At 54.5% G+C, this 20,398-nt stretch overlaps 1 protein-coding gene across 1 annotated transcript; it reads left to right on the top strand.

Moving 5' to 3' along the window:
• Positions 1-140: 140 nt before the first annotated feature.
• On the top strand, positions 141-19,854 carry LOC116362654 (phosphoglucomutase-2-like; the record flags this gene model as incomplete). The annotated part of the gene is given in 11 exon segments (XM_031816708.1): positions 141-192; positions 357-408; positions 2,539-2,653; positions 2,655-2,729; positions 4,851-4,948; positions 5,338-5,518; positions 5,715-5,808; positions 12,545-12,674; positions 13,223-13,418; positions 15,175-15,308; positions 18,999-19,854. Coding segments are annotated over 11 exon segments (1,230 nt in total), but the record flags the coding sequence as incomplete, so codon positions are not given.
• Positions 19,855-20,398: the final 544 nt, after the last annotated feature.

Genomic DNA, 20,398 nt, shown 5'->3' with positions numbered 1-20,398 from the left:
TCTCTCTCTCTCTCCCCCCTCCCTGTCTCTCTCTCTCCCCCTCCCTGTCTCTCTCTCTCCCTCTTATCTCCCTCTCTCTCTCTCCCTGTCTCTTCCTCTCTCCCCTCCCCCTCCCCGTCTCTCCCCCCTCCCTCTCTCAGGTATATTGGGAGAACGGTGCCCAGATCGTGCCGCCCATGATAAGGCATCTCTGTAGCCATCGAGGCTAACCTGGAGCCCTGGCCTGAGTCCTGGGACATAACCTCTCTCTCTCTCACAGCCCTCTGCTGAAGAAACCCGTTCCAAGACATTCACACAGAGTACTACCGGACCATCCAACAGCACTCTGTCACCACAGTAACAACACACCACCTCAGGTAACACACACACAGAGTACTACAGGACCATCCAACAGCACTGTCACCACAGGTAACACACACCTCAGGTAACACACACACACACACCTCAGGTAACACACACACACACACCTCAGGTAACACACACACACACACCTCAGGTAACACACACACACACACCTCAGGTAACACACACACACACACCACAGGTAACACACACACACACCACAGGTAACACACACACACACCTCAGGTAACACACACACACACCTCAGGTAACACACACACACACACACCTCAGGTAACACACACACACACACCTCAGGTAACATACACACACACACACCTCAGGTAACATACACACACACACACCTCAGGTAACATACACACACACACACCTCAGGTAACATACACACACACACACCTCAGGTAACACACACACACACACCTCAGGTAACACACAACACACACACCACAGGTAACACACACACACCACAGGTAACACAACACACCTCAGGTAACACACACACACACACCTCCGGTAACACACACACAGATACTACAGGACCAACCCCCCGTCTCCCCTCTAAACTCCCCTCTAACCCCGTCTCCCCTCTAACCCCCGTCTCCCCTCTAACCCCTCTAACCCCCGTCTCCCCTCGAACCCCCGTCTCCCCCTAACCCCTCTAACCCCCGTCTCCCCTCTAAACCCTCTAGTCCCGTCTCCCCTCTAACCCCCTTCTCCCCTCTAAACCCTCTAGTCCCGTCTCCCCTCTAACCCCCGTCTCCCCTCTAAACCCTCTAGTCCCGTCTCCCCTCTAACCCCCGTCTCCCCTCTAACCCCTCTAACCCCGTCTCCCCTCTAACCCCCCTCTCCCCTCTAACCCCCGTCTCCCCTCTAACCCCTCTAACCCCGTCTCCCCTCAACCCCGTCTCCCCCTAACCCTTGTTCCCCTCTAACCCCCGTCTCCCCCCTGACCCCTGTTCCCCTCTAACCCCTGTCTCCCCCCTGACCCCTGACCCCAGTCTCCCCTCTAACCCCCGTCTCCCTCTAACCCCTCTAACCCCCGTCTCCCTTCTAACCCCATCTCCCCTCTAACCCCTCTAAACCCCGTCTCCCCTCTAACCCCTCTAACACCCGTCTCCCCTCTATCCCCCTGTCTCCCCTCTAACCCCCCTCTAACCCCCGTCTCCCCCTCTAACCCCCATCTCCCCTCGAACCCCCGTCTCCCCTCTAACCCCCCTCTCCCCCCTCTCCTCTCTAACCCCCTCTCCTCTCTAACCCCCGTCTCCCCTCTAACCCCCGTCTCCCTCTAACCCTCTAACCCCCGGTCTCCCCTCTAACCCCCATCTCCCCCTAACCCCCCGTCTCCCTCTAACCCCGTCTCCCCTCTAACCCCCTCTAACCCCCGTCTCCCCTCTAACCCCTCTATCCCCCGTCTCCCCCCTAACCCGTCTCCCCCTAACCCCCGTCTCCCCTCTAACCCCCGTCTCCCCCTAACCCCCGTCTCCCCTCTAACCCCCCTAACCCCCGTCTCCCCTCTAACCCCGTCTCCCCCCTAACCCCCGTCTCCCCTCTAACCCCCGTCTCCCCTCTAACCCCCGTCTCCCCTCTAACCCCCGTCTCCCCTCTAAACCCTCTAACCCCCGTCTCCCCTCTAACCCCGTTTCCCCTCTAACCCCTGTCTCCCCCCCTGACCCCCGTCTCCCCCTACTAACCCCTCTAACCCCCGTCTCCCCTCTAACCCCTCTAACCCCGTCTCCCCTCTAACCCTCGTCCTCCCCTCTAACCCCCATCTCCCCCTCTAACCCCCATCTCCCCCCTAACCCCCCTCTCCCCTCTAACCCCCGTCTCCCCTCTAACCCCCGTCTCCCCTCTAACCCCCGTTCTCCCTCTAAACCCTCTAACCCCCGTCTCCCCTCTAACCCCCGTTTCCCCTCTAACCCCTGTCTCCCTCCTGACCCCTGTCTCCCCCCTGACCCCCGTCTCCCCTCTAACCCCCGTCTTCCCCCCTAACCCCTCTAACCCCTCTAACCCCGTCTCCCCTCTAACCCTCGTCTCCCCTCTAACCCCCATCTCCCCTCTAACCCCCATCTCCCCTCTAACCCCCGTCTCCCCTCTAACCCCCGTCTCCCCTCTAACCCCCGTCTCCCCTCTAACCCCTCTAACACCCCCTCTAACCCCTGTCTCCCCTCCTTTCAGGGACATCAACAAGAGTTCAGGGGTGAAGATCGTGCACACCTCCGTGCACGGAGTCGGACACGCCTTCGTCCAATCAGCTTTCAAGGCCTTTGACCTCCGACCCCCGTACGCCGTTAGAGGAGCAGAAAGACCCTGACCCGGAGTTCCCAACCGTCAAATACCCCAACCCTGAGGAGGGGAAGGGGGTCCTGGTCAGTCATATCAACCCTGAGGAGGGGAAGGGGGTCCTGGTCAGTCATATCAACCCTGAGGGGAGGAGGGGGGTCCTGGTCAGTCATATCAACCCTGAGGGGAGGAGGGGGGGTCCTGGTCAGTCATATCAACCCTGAGGAGGGGGGTCCTGGTCAGTCATATCAACCCTGAGGAGGGGAGGGGGTCCTGGTCAGTCATATCAACCCTGAGGAGGGGAGGGGGGTCCTGGTCAGTCATATCAACCCTGAGGAGGGGAGGGGGGGGGTACTGGTCAGTCATATCAACCCTGAGGAGGGGAGGGGGGGGGGTCCTGGTCAGTCATATCAACCCTGAGGAGGGGAGGGGGGTCCTGGTCAGTCATATCAACCCTGAGGAGGGAGGGGGGGTCCTGGTCAGTCATATCAACCCTGTGGAGGGGGTCCTGGTCAGTCATATCAACCCTGAGGATGGGGGGGGGTCCTGGTCAGTCATATCAACCCTGAGGAGGGGGGTCCTGGTCAGTCATATCAACCCTGAGGAGGGGGTCCTGGTCAGTCATATCAACCCTGAGGGGAGGAGGGGGGTCCTGGTCAGTCATATCAACCCTGAGGAGGGGGGTCCTGGTCAGTCATATCAACCCTGAGGAGGGGAGGGGGGTCCTGGTCAGTCATATCAACCCTGAGGAGGGGAGGGGGTCCTGGTCAGTCATATCAACCCTGAGGAGGGGAGGGGGTCCTGGTCAGTCATATCAACCCTGAGGAGGGGAGGGGATCCTGGTCAGTCATATCAACCCTGAGGAGGGGGGAGGGGGGTCCTGGTCAGTCATATCAACCCTGAGGAGGGGGGTACTGGTCAGTCATATCAACCCTGAGGAGGGGAGGGGGGGGTCCTGGTCAGTCATATCAACCCTGAGGAGGGGAGGGGGGTCCTGGTCAGTCATATCAACCCTGAGGAGGGGAGGGGGGGGGTCCTGGTCAGTCATATCAACCCTGAGGAGGGGAAGGGGTCCTGGTCAGTCATATCAACCCTGAGGAGGGGAGGGGGGTCCTGGTCAGTCATATCAACCCTGAGGAGGGGGGTCCTGGTCAGTCATATCAACCTGAGGAGGGGGTCCTAGTCAGTCATATCAACCCTGAGGAGGGGGGTCCTGGTCAGTCATATCAACCCTGAGGAGGGGAGGGGGGTCCTGGTCAGTCATATCAACCCTGAGGAGGGGGGGGGGGGTCCTGGTCAGTCATATCAACCCTGAGGAGGGGAGGGGGTCCTGGTCAGTCATATCAACACTGAGGAGGGGAGGGGGGTCCGGGTCAGTCATATCAACCCTGAGGAGGGGAGGGGGGGTCCTGGTCAGTCATATCAACCCTGAGGAGGGGAGGGGGGTCCTGGTCAGTCATATCAACCCTGAGGAGGGGGGGGGGGTCCTGGTCAGTCATATCAAACCTGAGGAGGGAGGGGGGTCCTGGTCAGTCATATCAACCCTGTGGAGGGGGGTCCTGGTCAGTCATATCAACCCTGAGGAGGGGGGGGGGGTCCTGGTCAGTCATATCAACCCTGAGGAGGGGGGGGGGGTCCTGGTCAGTCATATCAACCCTGAGGAGGGGGGTCCTGGTCAGTCATATCAACCCTGAGGAGGGGGTCCTGGTCAGTCATATCAACCCTGAGGAGGGGAGGGGGTCCTGGTCAGGTCATATCAACCCTGAGGAGGGGAGGGGGTCCTGGTCAGTTATATCAACCCTGAGGAGGGGGTCCTGGTCAGTCATATCAACCCTGAGGAGGGGAGGGGGTCCTGGTCAGTCATATCAACCCTGAGTAGGGGAGGGGGGTCCTGGTCAGTCATATCAACCCTGAGTAGGGGAGGGGGGTCCTGGTCAGTCATATCAACCCTGAGGAGGGGAGGGGGGGTCCTGGTCAGTCATATCAACCCTGAAAGGGGAGGGGGGTCCTGGTCAGTCATATCAACCCTGAGGAGGGGGTCCTGGTCATTCATATCAACCCTGAGGAGGGGAGGGGGGTCCTGGTCAGTCATATCAACCCTGAGGAGGGGAGGGTGTGTGCGTGTGTGTGTGTGTGTGTGTGTGTGTGTGTGTGTGTGTGTGTGTGTGTGTGTGTGTGTTTTAACGGTGTGTGTGTCCGTCCTACAGACCCTGTCGTTTGCCCTGGCGGAGAGGGAGGGAGCTACTGTAGTTCTGGCCAACGATCCTGACGCTGACCGCCTGGCCGTTGCTGAGCAACAGAAAGGGTAGGAGGCCTGTAGGGATCATGGGTAATGTGTTGGGGGGCGTTGCTGAGGAACAGAAGGGGCCTGTAGGGATCATGGGTAATGTGTTGGGGGGCGTTGCTGAGGAACAGAAGGGGCCTGTAGGGATCATGGGTAATGTGTTGGGGGGCGTTGCTGAGGAACAGAAGGGGCCTGTAGGGATCATGGGTAATGTGTTGGGGGGCGTTGCTGAGGAACAGAAGGGGCCTGTAGGGATCATGGGTAATGTGTTGGGGGGCGTTGCTGAGGAACAGAAGGGGCCTGTAGGGATCATGGGTAATGTGTTGGGGTTGTTGCTGAGCTGATGGCTGTATAAGGTGTCTCTATCTCTCTCTCTGTGTGTGTGTGTGTGTGTGTGTGTGTGTGTGTAGTGGTCAGTGGCGTGTGTTCAGTGGTAATGAGTTGGGGGCGTTGCTGGGTTGGTGGGTGTATCAGTGTTGGAAACAGACCAACCCAGACCAGTCTACCGTGAAGTCAGTCTACATGCTGGCCTCCACCGTCTCCTCTAAGATTCTACGAGCCATCGCTCTCAAGGAGGGCTTCCACTTCGAGGTAAAACACACACACACACACTTTTAATTTACCTTCACACACTTATTCTCAGCGCTCTAGCTCGCCCACGCATTCAATGAACAAACCTCATGTCAATATTCTAAGGTCCTTTTTTGAATGAACAAAATGAAAGTTTGAATGATGTAGGGGAGATGAGGGCACTTCCTGACTATGACATCACATCCTGTGTGGACAGGAAACTCTGACTGGGTTCAAGTGGATGGGCAACAGAGCCAGAGAGCTGCTGGACCAGAACAAGATAGTACTGTTCGCCTACGAGGAGGCTATAGGTACACTACACTACACTACACTATACTACACTATACTACACTACAGTACACTATACTACACACTACACTATACTACACTATAGTACACTACACTATACCACACTACACGATACTACACTATACTACACTATACTACACTATACTACACTATACTACACACTACACTACACTATACTACGCTATAGTACACTACGCTATACTACAATATAGTACACAACACTACACTACACCACACTAAACTATACTACACTATAGTACACTATAGTACACTATACTACACACTACACTATGCTACACTACACTATACTACACTGTACTACACTGTACTACACACTACACTACACTATACTACACTATAGTACACTATAGTACACTATAGGTACACTACACTACACTACACTATAGGTACACTATAGGTACACTACACTACACTATAGTACACTACACTATAGTACACTATAGGTACACTACACTACACTATAGGTACACTATAGGTACACTACACTACACTATAGTACACTACACACACACTATACTATACTACACTACAGTACACTATAGGTACACTACACTACACACACTACACTACACTATAGGTACACTACACACTACACTACACTATAGGTACACTACACTATAGGTACACTACACTATACTATAGGTACACTACACACTACACTATAGTACACTATAGGTACACTACACACACTACACTACACTATAGGTACACTACACTACACTATACTACACTACACTATAGTACACTATAGGTACACTACACACTACACTATAGTACACACACTACACTATAGGTACACTACACACTACACTATAGTACACACACTACACTATAGGTACACTACACACTACACTATAGTACACTATAGGTACACTACACTACACACTATAGTACACACACTACACTATAGGTACACTACACACTACACTATAGGTACACTACACACACTACACTATAGGTACACTACACACTACAATATAGTACACTATAGGTACACTACACTACACTATAGTACACTACACTACACTATAGTACACTACACTACACACACTACACTACACTATAGTACACTACACTACACACACACTACACTATAGTACACTACACTACACACACACTACACTATAGTACACTACACTACACACACACTACACTATAGTACACTACACACACACACTACACTATAGTACACTACACTACACACCAGACTACACACACTACACACACACACTACACTATAGTACACTACACACACACACTACACTATAGTACACTACACACACACACTACACACACACTACACTATAGTACACTACACACACACACTACACTATAGTACACTACACTACACACCAGACTACACACACTACACACACACACTACACTATAGTACACTACACACACACACTATAGTACACTACACACACACACTACACTATAGTACACTACACACACACACTACACTATAGTACACTACACACACACACTACACTATAGTACACTACACACACACACTACACTATAGGTACACTACACACACACACACTACACACACACTACACTATAGTGCACTACACACAACACACACTACACACACACCAGACTACACACACACACACTACACTATAGTACACTACACACACACACCTACACTATAGTACACTACACACACACCAGACTACACACACTACACACTACACTACACACACACACACTACACATAGCACACTACACACACACTACACTACACTATAGTCCACTACACACACTACACTACACACACACACTACACTATAGTACACTACACACACCACTACACACACCACACTACACTACACACACACACACACTACACTATAGTACACTACACACACACCAGACTACACACACTACACACACACACTACACTATAGGTACACTACACACACACACACACACTATAGTACACTACACACACACACACCACTACACTACACACACACACTACACTATAGTACACTACACACACACACTACACTATAGTACACTACACACACACACTACACTACACTACACACACACACTACACTATAGTACACTACACACACACCAGACTACACACACTACACACACACACTACACTATAGTACACTACACGCACACCCCAGGCCCCGGGCCCACCCACCCACTGGGGAGACAGACCCACCCACCCACTGGGGAGACAGACCCACCCACCCACTGGGGAGACAGGCCCACCCACTGGGGAGACAGGCCCACCCACTGGGGAGACAGGCCCACCCACCCACTGGGGAGCCACACCCACCCGCCCACTGGGGAGCCACACCCACCCACCCACTGGTTAGACAGACCCACCCACTGGCGAGACAGGCCCACCCACTGGGGAGACAGGCCCACCCACCCACTGGGGAGCCACACCCACCCACCCACTGGTTAGACAGGCCCACCCACTGGGGAGACAGGCCCACCTACTGGGGAGACAGTTCCACCCACTGGGGAGACAGGTCCACCCACTGGGGAGCCAGGCCCACCCACTGGGGAGACAGGCCCACCCACTGGGGAGACAGGCCCACCCACCCACTGGGGAGCCACACCCACCTGCCCACTGGGGAGCCACACCCACCCACCCACTGGTTAGACAGGTCCACCTACTGGGGAGACAGGTCCACCCACTGGGAGCCAGGCCCACCCACTGGGGAGACAGACCCACCCACTGGGGAGACAGACCCACCCACTGGGGAGACAGACCCACCCACTGGGGAGCCAGGCCCACCCACTGGGGAGCCAGGCCCACCCACTGGGGAGACACACCCACCCACCCACTGGGGAGGACAGACAGGCCCACCCACTGGGGAGACAGACAGGCCCACCCACTGGGGAGACAGACAGGCCCACCCACTGGGGAGACAGACCCACCCACCCACTGGGGAGACAGACCCACCCACTGGGGAGACAGACCCACCCACTGGGAGCCAGGCCCACCCACTGGGAGACACACCCACCCACCCACTGGGGAGACACACCCACCCACCCACTGGGGAGACACACCCACCCACCCACTGGGGAGACAGACCCACCCACTGGGGAGACAGACCCACCCACTGGGGAGACAGGCCCACCCACTGGGAGACAGACCCACCCACCCACTGGGGAGACAGGCCCACCCCTATTGGGGAGCCAGACCCGCCCACTGGGGAGACAGGCCCACCCACTGGGGAGACAGACCCACCCACTGGGGAGACAGGCCCACCCACTGGGGAGACAGACCCACCCACTGGGGAGACAGACCCACCCACTGGGGAGACAGGCCCACCCACTGGTTGAGACACACCCACCCACTGGGGAGACAGGCCCACCCACTGGGGAGACAGACCCACCCACCCACTGGGGAGACAGGCCCACCCCTATTGGGGAGCCAGACCCGCCCCACTGGGGAGACAGGCCCACCCACTGGGAGACAGACCCACCCACTGGGGAGACAGACCCACCCACTGGGGAGACAGACCCACCCACTGGGGAGACAGGCCACCCACTGGGGAGACAGGCCCACCACTGGGGAGACAGGCCCACCCACTGGGGAGACAGACCCACCCACTGGGGAGACAGGCCCACCCACTGGGGAGCCAGACCCACCCACTGGGAGAAAGAACCCACCCACTGGGGAGAAAGACCCACCCACTGGGGAGAAAGACCCACCCACTGGGGAGCCAGACCCACCCACTGTGGAGCCCCGCCCACTGTGGAGCCAGGCCCGCCCCACTGGGGAGCCAGACCCACCCACTGGGGAGATAGACCCGCCCACTGGGGAGACAGGCCCACCCACTGGGGAGCCAGACCCACCCACTGGGGAGCCAGACCCACCCACTGGGGAGCCAGACCCACCCACTGGGGAGCCAGGCCCGCCCACTGTGGAGCCAGGCCCGCCCACTGGGGAGCCAGGCCCGCCCACTGGGAGCCAGACCCGCCCCATGGGGAGCCAGACCCGCCCACTGGGGAGCCAGACCCGCCCACTGGGGAGCCAGACCCACCCACTGGGGGAGACAGACCCACCCACTGGGGAGACAGACCCCGCCCCTGGGGAAGAAGCGAGGATGTGGAGGTCCTAGGTTGGCGTGGTTACGGTCTGCGGTTGTGAAGGCCGGTGGACAAACTGCCAAATTCTATAAATAAAAAAAACATGGCGTTGGAGGCGGCTTATGGTAGAGAACTGAACATTCAAATAAATCAATACTCTGGCAACGCTCCTATCCAGAGTCACGACAGCTGGGAGTCATTTAACAGACTCTCCTATCCAGAGTCACGACAAGCTGGGAGTCATTTAACAGACTCTCCTATCCAGAGTCACTACAGCTGGGAGTCATTTAACAGACTCTCCTATCCAGAGTCACTACAGCTGGGGAGTCATTTAACAGACTCTCCTATCCAGAGTCACTACAGCTGGGAGTCATTTAACAGACTCTCCTATCCAGAGTCACTACAGCTGGGAGTCATTTAACAGACTCTCCTATCCAGAGTCACTACAGCTGGGAGTCATTTAACAGACTCTCCTATCCAGAGTCACTACAGCTGGAGTCATTTAACAGACTCTCCTATCCAGAGTCACTACAGCTGGGAGTCATTTAACAGACTCTCCTATCCAGAGTCACTACAGCTGGGAGTCATTTAACAGACTCTCCTATCCAGAGTCACTACAGCTGGGAGTCATTTAACAGACTCTCCTATCCAGAGTCACTACAGCTGGGAGTCATTTAACAGACTCTCCTATCCAGAGTCCACTACAGCTGGGAGTCATTTAACAGACTCTCCTATCCAGAGTCACTACAGCTGGGAGTCATTTAACAGACTCTCCTATCCAGAGTCACTACAGCTGGGGAGTCATTTAACAGACTCTCCTATCCAGAGTCACTACAGCTGGGAGTCATTTAAAACAGACTCTCCTATCCAGTCCTCCACCACTAGACCAGCCAGACGATGGTTTAGTGGTTTAAATGACTTCCTGTGTCCTCCACCACTAATCAAATCAAATCAAATTTATTATATAGCCCTTCGTACATCAGCTGATATCTCAAAGTGCTGTACAGAAACCCAGCCTAAAACCCCAAACAGCAAGCAATGCAGGTGTAGAAGCACGGTGGCTAGGAAAAACTCCCTAGAAAGGCCAATACCTAGGAAGAAACCTAGAGAGGAACCAGGCTATGTGGGGTGGCCAGTCCTCTTCTGGCTGTGCCGGGTGGAGATTATAACAGAACATGGCCAAGATGTTCAAATGTTCATAAATGACCAGCATGGTCGAATAATAATAAGGCAGAACAGTTGAAACTGGAGCAGCAGCACAGTCAGGTGGAAGTTGAAACTGGAGCAGCAGCATGGCCAGGTGGACTGGGGACAGCAAGGAGTCATCATGTCAGGTAGTCCTGGGGCATGGTCCTAGGGCTCAGGTCAGTTGAAACTGGAGCAGCAGCACGGCCAGGTGGACTGGGGACAGCAAGGAGTCATCATGTCAGGTAGTCCTGGGGCATGGTCCTAGGGCTCAGGTCAGTTGAAACTGGAACAGCAGCATGGCCAGGTGGACTGGGGACAGCAAGGAGTCATCATGTCAGGTAGTCCTGGGGCATGGTCCTAGGGCTCAGGTCAGTTGAAACTGGAACAGCAGCACGGGCAGGTGGACTGGGGACAGCAAGGAGTCATCATGTCAGGTAGTCCTGGGGCATGGTCCTAGGGCTCAGGTCCTCCGAGAGAGAGAAAGAAAGAGAGAAGGAGAGAATTAGAGAACGCACACTTAGATTCACACAGGACACCGAATAGGACAGGAGAAGTACTCCAGATATAACAAACTGACCCTAGCCCCCCCGACACATAAACTACTGCAGCATAAATACTGGAGGCTGAGACAGGAGGGGTCAGGAGACACTGTGGCCCCATCCGAGGACACCCCCGGACACCCCCGGACTAGACCAGCCAGACGATGGTTTAGTGGGGTTTAAATGACTTCCTGTGTCCTCCACCACTAGACCAGCCAGACGATGGTTTAGTGGGTTTAAATGACTTCCTGTGTCCTCCACCACTAGACCAGCCAGACGATGGTTTAGTGGGGTTTAAATGACTTCCTGTGTCCTCCACCACTAGACCAGCCAGACTATGGTTTAGTGGGGTATAAATGACTTCCTGTGTCCTCCACTACTAGATCAGCCAGATGATGGTTTAGTGGGGTCTAAATGACTTCCTGTGTCCTCCACTACTAGACCAGCCAGACGATGGTTTAGTGGGGTTTAAATGACTTCCTGTGTCCTCCACCACTAGACCAGCCAGACGATGGTTTAGTGGGTTTAAATGACTTCCTGTGTCCTCCACCACTAGACCAGCCAGACGATGGTTTAGTGGGGTTTAAATGACTTCCTGTGTCCTCCACCACTAGACCAGCCAGACGATGGTTTAGTGGGGTATAAATGACTTCCTGTGTCCTCCACTACTAGATCAGCCAGATGATGGTTTAGTGGGGTCTAAATGACTTCCTGTGTCCTCCACTACTAGACCAGCCAGACGATGGTTTAGTGGGGTTTAAATGACTTCCTGTGTCCCTCCTTCCGCCCCTCGTTGTGTTGCAGGGTACATGTGTGGATAAAGATGGGGTCAGTCCTCCTCTCGCCCCTCGTTGTGTTGCAGGGTACATGTGTGGATAAAGACGGGGTCAGTCCTCCTCTCGCCCCTCGTTGTGTGCAGGGTACATGTGTGGTTCTGCCGTGCTGGATAAAGACGGGGTCAGTGCTGCAGCCATCGCTGGGGAGATGACATCATACCTGGCCGCGAAGAACATCACGCTGTCACAACAACTCACAGCTGTCTACGAGGAGTGGGTCTCTCACACACACACACACACACACACACACACACACACACACACACACACACACACAACCACACACACACACACACACAACCACACACACACACCTCACGCAGACACACACTGTCACAACAACACACCTCACACACACACACACCTCACACAGACACACACTGTCACAACAACACACCTCACACACACACACACCTCACGCAGACACACCACTGTCACAACAACACACCTCACACACACCTCACCAGATATATATTTGACCGTTATGTTAGATATGTGTGTATGTATAGAAAATAGTGTCTTTTCCAGAGCCCAATGTGCTTTACACCCTCTCTCTCTGTCTCTCTCTCTCTGTCTCTCTGTCTCTCTCTCTGTCTCTCTGTCTCTCTCTGTCTCTCTCTGTCTCTCTCTCTGTCTCTGTCTCTGTCTCTCCCCCCTCACCCCTCTTCTCTCCCCTCCTCTCATCCCTCTCCCCTCCCCTCCTCTCTCCCCCTCTCCCCTCCTCTCTCCCCTCTCCCCTCCTCTCCCCTCCTCTCCTCCAGGTATGGGTACCACATCACTAAGAACTCCTACTTCATCTGTCACGACCAGGCTGTGATCCGGGCCATGTTTGACCGGCTGCGTCACTACGGCAACCAGGAGGATGTGTCGTACCCCAGTCAGTGTGGAGGCGTCGCCATCACCGCTGTACGAGACCTCACTACTGGATACGACAGCAGCCAGGCAGACAACAAGGCTGTGAGGAGATAAACACTCTACCTCCCTCGCTCTCTCTCTACCTCCCTCGCTCTCTCCTCTGCCTCCCTCGCTCTCTCTCTGCCTCCCTCGCTCTCTCTCTGCCTCCCTCGCTCTCTCTCTGCCTCCCTCGCTCTCTCTCTGCCTCCCTCGCTCTCTCTCTACCTCCCTCGCGCTCTCTCTGCCTCCCTCGCTCTCTCTCTACCTCCCTCGCTCTGTCTACCTCCCTCGCTCTCTCTCTACCTCCCTCTCTCTCTCTACCTCCCTCTCTCTCTCTACCTCCCTCTCTCTCTACCTCCCTGGCGTCGCCATCACCGCTGTACGACACCTCACTACTGGATACGACAGCAGCCAGGCAGACAACAAGGCTGTGAGGAGATAAACACTCTACCTCCCTCGCGCCCTCTCTACCTCCCTCGCTCTCTCTCTACCTCCCTCGCTCTCTCTCTACCTCCCTCTCTCTCTCTACCTCCCTGGCGTCGCCATCCACCGCCGTACGAGACCTCACTACTGGATACGACAGCAGCCAGGCAGACAACAAGGCTGTGAGGAGATAAACACTCTACCTCCCTCGCTCTCTCTCTACCACCCTCGCTCTCCACCTCCCTCGCTCTCTCTCTACCTACCTGGCGTCGCCATCACCGCTGTACGAGACCTCACTACTGGATACGACAGCAGCCAGGCAGACAACAAGGCTGTGAGGAGATAAACACTCTACCTCCCTCCCTCTCTCTACCTCCCTCGCTCTCTCTCTACCTCCCTGGCGTCGCCATCACCGCTGTACGAGACCTCACTACTGGATACGACAGCAGCCAGGCAGACAACAAGGCTGTGAGGAGATAAACACTCTACCTCCCTCCCTCTCTCTACCTCCCTCGCTCTCTCTCTACCTCCCTGGCGTCGCCATCACCGCTGTACGAGACCTCACTACTGGATACGACAGCAGCCAGGCAGACAACAAGGCTGTGAGGAGATAAACACTCTACCTCCCTCGCTCTCTCTCTACCTCGCTCTCTCTCTACCTCCCTCGCTCTCTCTACCTCCCTCGCTCTCTCTCTACCTACCTGGCGTCGCCATCACCGCTGTACGAGACCTCACTACTGGATACGACAGCAGCCAGGCAGACAACAAGGCTGTGAGGGAGATAAACACTCTACTTCCCTCGCTCTCTCTCTACCTCCCTCGCTCTCTCTACCTCCCTCGCGCTCTCTCTACCTCCCTCGCGCTCTCTACCTCCCTCGCTCTCTCTCTCCCTCCCTCGCTCTCTCTCTCCCTCCCTCGCTCTCTCTCTGCCTCCCTCGCTCTCTCTGCCTCCCTCGCTCTCTCTCTGCCTCCCTCGCTCTCTCTCTGCATCCCTCGCTCTCTCTCTGCCTCCCTCGCTCGCTCTCCTCTCTCTGCCTAACTCGCTCTCTCTCTGCCTCCCTCGCTCTCTCTCTGCCTCCCCTCGCTCTCTCTGCCTCCCTCGCTCTCTCTCTGCCTCCCTCGCTCTCTCTCTACCTCCCTGGCTCTCTCTATCTCCCTGGCTCTCTCTACCTCCCTGGCTCTCTCTACCTCCCTGGCTCTCTATACCTCCCTCGCTCTCTCTACCTCCCTCGCTCTCTATCTACCTCCCTGGCTCTCTCTCTGGCTCTCTCTCTTTCTCCCTGGCTCTCTCTCCACCTCCCTCGCTCTCTCTCAACACCTCCCTCGCTCTCGCTCTCCCTCCACCTCCCCTCCTCCCCCAGTAGTCAGTTGATCACCTTTAATCTCTCCCCCCCAGGTCCTCCCCTCCTCCACCAGTAGTCAGATGATCACGTTTAGTTTCTCTAACGGGGGCGTGGCCACCATGAGGACCAGCGGAACGGAACCCAAGATCAAGTACTACACTGAGCTGTGTGCTGCCCCCGGCAACAGGTATAAACACACTATATACTACACTGAGCTGTGTGCTGCCTCCGGCAACAGGTATAAACACACTATATACTACACTGAGCTGTGTGCTGCCCCCGGCAACAGGTATAAACACACTATATACTACACTGAGCTGTGTGCTGCCCCCGGCAACAGGTATAAACACACTATACACCGTGCTTCTACACCTGCATTGCTTGCTGTTTGGGGTTTTAGGCTGGGTTTCTGTACAGCACTTTGAGATATCAGCTGATGTACGAAGGGCTATATAAATAAATTTGATTTGATTTGATTTGACTATATACTACACTGAGCTGTGTGCTGCCCCCGGCAACAGGTATAAAACACACTATATACTACACTGAGCTGTGTGTTTCCCCTGGCAACAGGTATAAAACACACTATATACTACACTGAGCTGTGTGTTGCCCCTGGCAACAGGTATAAAACACACTATATACTACACTGAGCTGTGTGTTGCCCCCGGCAACAGGTATAAACACACTATATACTACACTGAGCTGTGTGCTGCCCCCGGCAACAGGTATAAACACACTATATACTACACTGAGCTGTGTGTTGCCCCCGGCAACAGGTATAAACACACTATATACTACACTGAGCTGTGTGCTGCCCCCGGCAACAGGTATAAACACACTATATACTACACTGAGCTGTGTGTTGCCCCCGGCAACAGGTATAAAACACACTATATACTACACTGAGCTGTGTGCTGCCCCCGGCAACAGGTATAAACACACTATATACTACACTGAGCTGTGTGTTGCCCCCGGCAACAGGTATAAACACACTATATACTACACTGAGCTGTGTGCTGGCCCCCGGCAACAGGTATAAACACACTATATACTACACTGAGCGTGTGCTGGCCCCCGGCAACAGGTATAAACACACTATATACTACACTGAGCTGTGTGGTTGCCCCCGGCAACAGGTATAAACACACTATATACTACACTGAGCTGTGTGCTGCCCCCGGCAACAGGTATAAACACACTATATACTACACTGAGCTGTGTGCTGCCCCCTGCAACAGGTATAAACACACTATATACTATACTGAGCTGTGTGCTGCCCCCAGCAACAGGTATAAACACACTATATACTACACTGAGCTGTGTGCTGCCCCCGGCAACAGGTATAAACACACTATATACTACACTGAGCTGTGTGCTGCCCCCGGCAACAGGTATAAACACACTATATACTACACTGAGCTGTGTGCTGCCCCCGGCAACAGGTATAAACACACTATATACTATACTGAGCTGTGTGCTGCCCCCCCGGCAACAGGTATAAACACACTATATACTACACTGAGCTGTGCTATATATGTGAAACTTAACTCTTTCCATCGCTCTCATTCCTCCTCCATTTCATTTCTCATTCCTCCTCCTATCTCTCCTTTCTCTCCTCCTCCCTCCATCTCTCTCTCCTCCTCCATCTCTCCTCCCTCCCTCCATCTCTCTCTCCTCCTCCATCTCTCCTCCCTCCCTCCATCTCTCTTTCCTCCTCCATCTCTCTCCATCTCTCCATCTCTCTTTCCTCCTCCATCTCTCCTCCCTCCCTCCCTCCATCTCTCTTTCCTCCTCCCATCTCTCTCCATCTCTCCATCTCTCTTTCCTCTCCATCTCTCCTCCCTCCCTCCCTCCATCTCTCTTTCCTCCCTCCATCTCTCCATCTCTCTTTCCTCCTCCATCTCTCCTCCCTCCCTCCCTCCATCTCTCTCTCCTCCTCCATCTCTCCTCCCTCCCTCCATCTCTCTTTCCTCCTCCATCTCTCTCCTCCCTCCCTCCATCTCTCTTTCCTCCTCCATCTCTCTCCTCCCTCCCTCCATCTCTCTTCCTCCTCCATCTCTCTCCTCCCTCCCTCCATCTCTCTTTCCTCCTCCATCTCTCCATCTCTCTTTCCTCCTCCATCTCTCCTCCCTCCCTCCATCTCTCTTTCCTCCTCCATCTCTCCTCCCTCCCTCCATCTCTCTCGCCTCCCTCCCTCCATCTCTCCTCCCTCCCTCCATCTCTCTCTCCTCCTCCCTCCATCTCTCCTCCCTCCATCTCTCTTTCCTCCTCCATCTCTCCTCCCTCCATCTCTCTCCTCCTCCATCTCTCCTCCTCCATCTCTCCTCTCCTCCATCTCTCTCCTCCTCCATCTCTCTCTCCTCCTCCATCTCTCTCCTCCTCCATCTCTCCTCCTCCCTCCATCTCCCTCCTCCTCCTCCATCTCTCTCCTCCTCTCTCTCTCCTCCTCCTCATCTCTCTCCTCCATCTCCCTCCTCCATCTCTCTCCTCCTCCATCTCTCTCTCCTCCTCCCTCCCTCCATCTCTCTCTCCATCTCTCTCCTCTCCTCCTCCATCTCTCCTCCTCCATCTCTCTCTCCTCCTCCCTCCCTCCATCTCTCTCCTCTCCCTCCCTCCATCTCTCTCCTCCTCCCTCCCTCCATCTCTCTCCTCCCCCTCCCTCCATCTCTCTCCTCCTCCCTCCCTCCATCTCTCTCCTCCTCCCTCCCTCCATCTCTCTCTCCTCCCTCCCTCCATCTCTCTCCTCCTCCTCCCTCCATCTCTCTCCTCCTCCCTCCCTCCATCTCTCTCCTCCTCCCTCCATCTCTCTCCTCCTCCCTCCCTCCATCTCTCCTCCTCCTCCCTCCATCTCTCTCCTCCTCCCTCCCTCCATCTCTCTCTCCTTCCATCTCTCTCTCCTTCCATCTCTCTCTCCTTCCATCTCTCTCTTCTCTCCATCTCTCTCTCCTCCCTCCATCTCTCTCTTCTCTCCATCTCTCTCCTCCCTCCATCTCTCCTCCTCCATCTCTCTCTCCTCCTCCCTCCATCTCTCTCTCCTCCTCCCTCCATCTCTCTCTCCTCCTCCCTCCATCTCTCCTCCCTCCATCTCTCTCTTCACTCCATCTCTCTCCTCCTCCCTCCATCTCTCTCCTCCTCCCTCCATCTCTCTCTCCTCCATCTCTCTCCTCCTCCCTCCCTCCATCTCTCTCCTCCTCCCTCCCTCCATCTCTCCTCCTCCTCCCTCCATCTCTCTCCTCCTCCCTCCCTCCATCTCTCTCCTCCCTCCCTCCATCTCCACCATCTCTCTCTCCTCCTCCATCTCTCTCTCCTCCCTCCATCTCTCCTCCTCCCTCCCTCCATCTCTCCTCCTCCTCCCTCCATCTCTCTCCTCCTCCATCTCTCCTCCTCCCTCCCTCCATCTCTCCTCCATCTCTCTCTCCTCCTCCCTCCATCTCTCCTCCATCTCTCTCTCCTCCTCCATCTCTCTCCTCCCTCCATCTCTCTCTCCTCCCTCCCTCCCTCCCTCCTCTCTCTCTTTCCTCCTCCCTCCATCTCTCCTCCCTCCATCTCTCTCTTCTCTCCATCTCTCTCCTCCCTCCATCTCTCCTCCATCTCTCTCTCCTCCTCCCTCCATCTCTCTCTCCTCCATCTCTCTCTCCTCCTCCCTCCATCTCTCTCTCCTCCTCCCTCCATATCTCCTCCCTCCATCTCTCTCTCCTCCATCTCTCTCTCCTCCTCCATCTCTCTCCTCCTCCCTCCATCTCTCTCCTCCTCCCTCCATCTCTCTCTCCTCCTCCCTCCATCTCTCTCTCCTCCTCCATCTCTCTCCTCCTCCTCCATCTCTCTCCTCCTCCTCCATCTCTCTCCTCCTCCTCCATCTCTCTCTGTGTGTCAGTGATGCTAAAGGTCTACAAAAGGAGTTAGATGACCTGGTTAATGCCATCGTAGAGGACTTCTTCCAGCCCCAGAAGAATAACCTGCTGTCCAAGCCTGAGTAACACACATCAGTGGCTTGTAACACAAAGAGCCGCGCTGGTTTGACTTCCTGATCAAGATTCCCTTTCTTCCAGAACGCGCACACATTCTAGAACTCACACACATTCTAGAACTCTCACACACACACATTCTAGAACTCACACACATTCTAGAACTCTCACACATTCTAGAAGTCACAAACACACACACATTCTAGAACTCACACACATTCTAGAACTCTCACACATTCTAGAAGTCACAAACTCACACACATTCTAGAAGTCACAAACTCACACACATTCTAGAAGTCTTTAATCGGTTGTATCTGGAGCTCTAAGTCTTATCTACTAGCTGGAGTGCTGTGTATTTGACCAAACACACAGGGTTACTAACTGTAGTTCAGGGTTTAAACTCCAACCCTGTTCGAGAAGAAGGAGGAGTAGTACTACCACTAGGCTCCCGAGTGACGCAGCGGTCTGTCACTGCATCACTACAGACCCTGGTTCGATTCCAGGCTGTATCACAACCGACCGTGATTGGGAGGTCCCATAGGACGGCGCACAATTGGCCCAGCGTCGTCCGGGTTTGGCCGATGGTAGGCCGTCATTGTAAATAAGAATTTGTTCTTAATTGACTTGCCTGGTTAAATATTATATATATTTTTTTTAATACTGATACCACTGCTCCTCCTCAATAACCAGCCTCCTCTGTAACCATTACTGCATAACGTTTCAACAACAACAATAAAGATGTGATTTTTAAAAGGACAAACCTGTTCATTTGGTCTGGTCATTTAATTTCCACCGATACTTTTTGACTGCAATCCGCCGAGAGTATAGATATGTGGAATATGAAAAACAGATTTGAACTACATCATGTCATTCCTGTGTAAATTCCAAGTCTGTGTTCTAGTCCTGTCAGATTACGGGGGCGTTCCAGGCCGACTACTAATGGAGGCTGTGTTCTAGTCCTGTCAGATTACGGGTGCGTTCCAGGCCGACTACTAATGGAGGCTGTGTTCTAGTCCTGTCAGATTACGGGTGCGTTCCAGGCCGACTACTAATGGAGGCTGTGTTCTAGTCCTGTCAGATTACGGGTGCGTTCCAGGCTGACTACCAATGGAGGCTGTGTTATAGTCCTGTCAGATTACGGGTGCGTTCCAGGCCGACTACTAATGGAGGCTGTGTTATAGTCCTGTCAGATTACGGGTGCGTTCCAGGCCGACTACTAATAGAGGCTGTGGTATAGTCCTGTCAGATTACGGGTGCGTTCCAGGCCGACTACTAATGGAGGCTGTGTTCTAGTCCTGTCAGATTACGG

This window comes from Oncorhynchus kisutch, unplaced genomic scaffold (genome assembly GCF_002021735.2).
Source record: "Oncorhynchus kisutch isolate 150728-3 unplaced genomic scaffold, Okis_V2 scaffold857, whole genome shotgun sequence".
NCBI lineage: Eukaryota > Metazoa > Chordata > Actinopteri > Salmoniformes > Salmonidae > Oncorhynchus > Oncorhynchus kisutch.
Note: the sequence above shows the minus strand (reverse complement) of the source record. Positions and strands in the feature narration are given on the sequence as shown.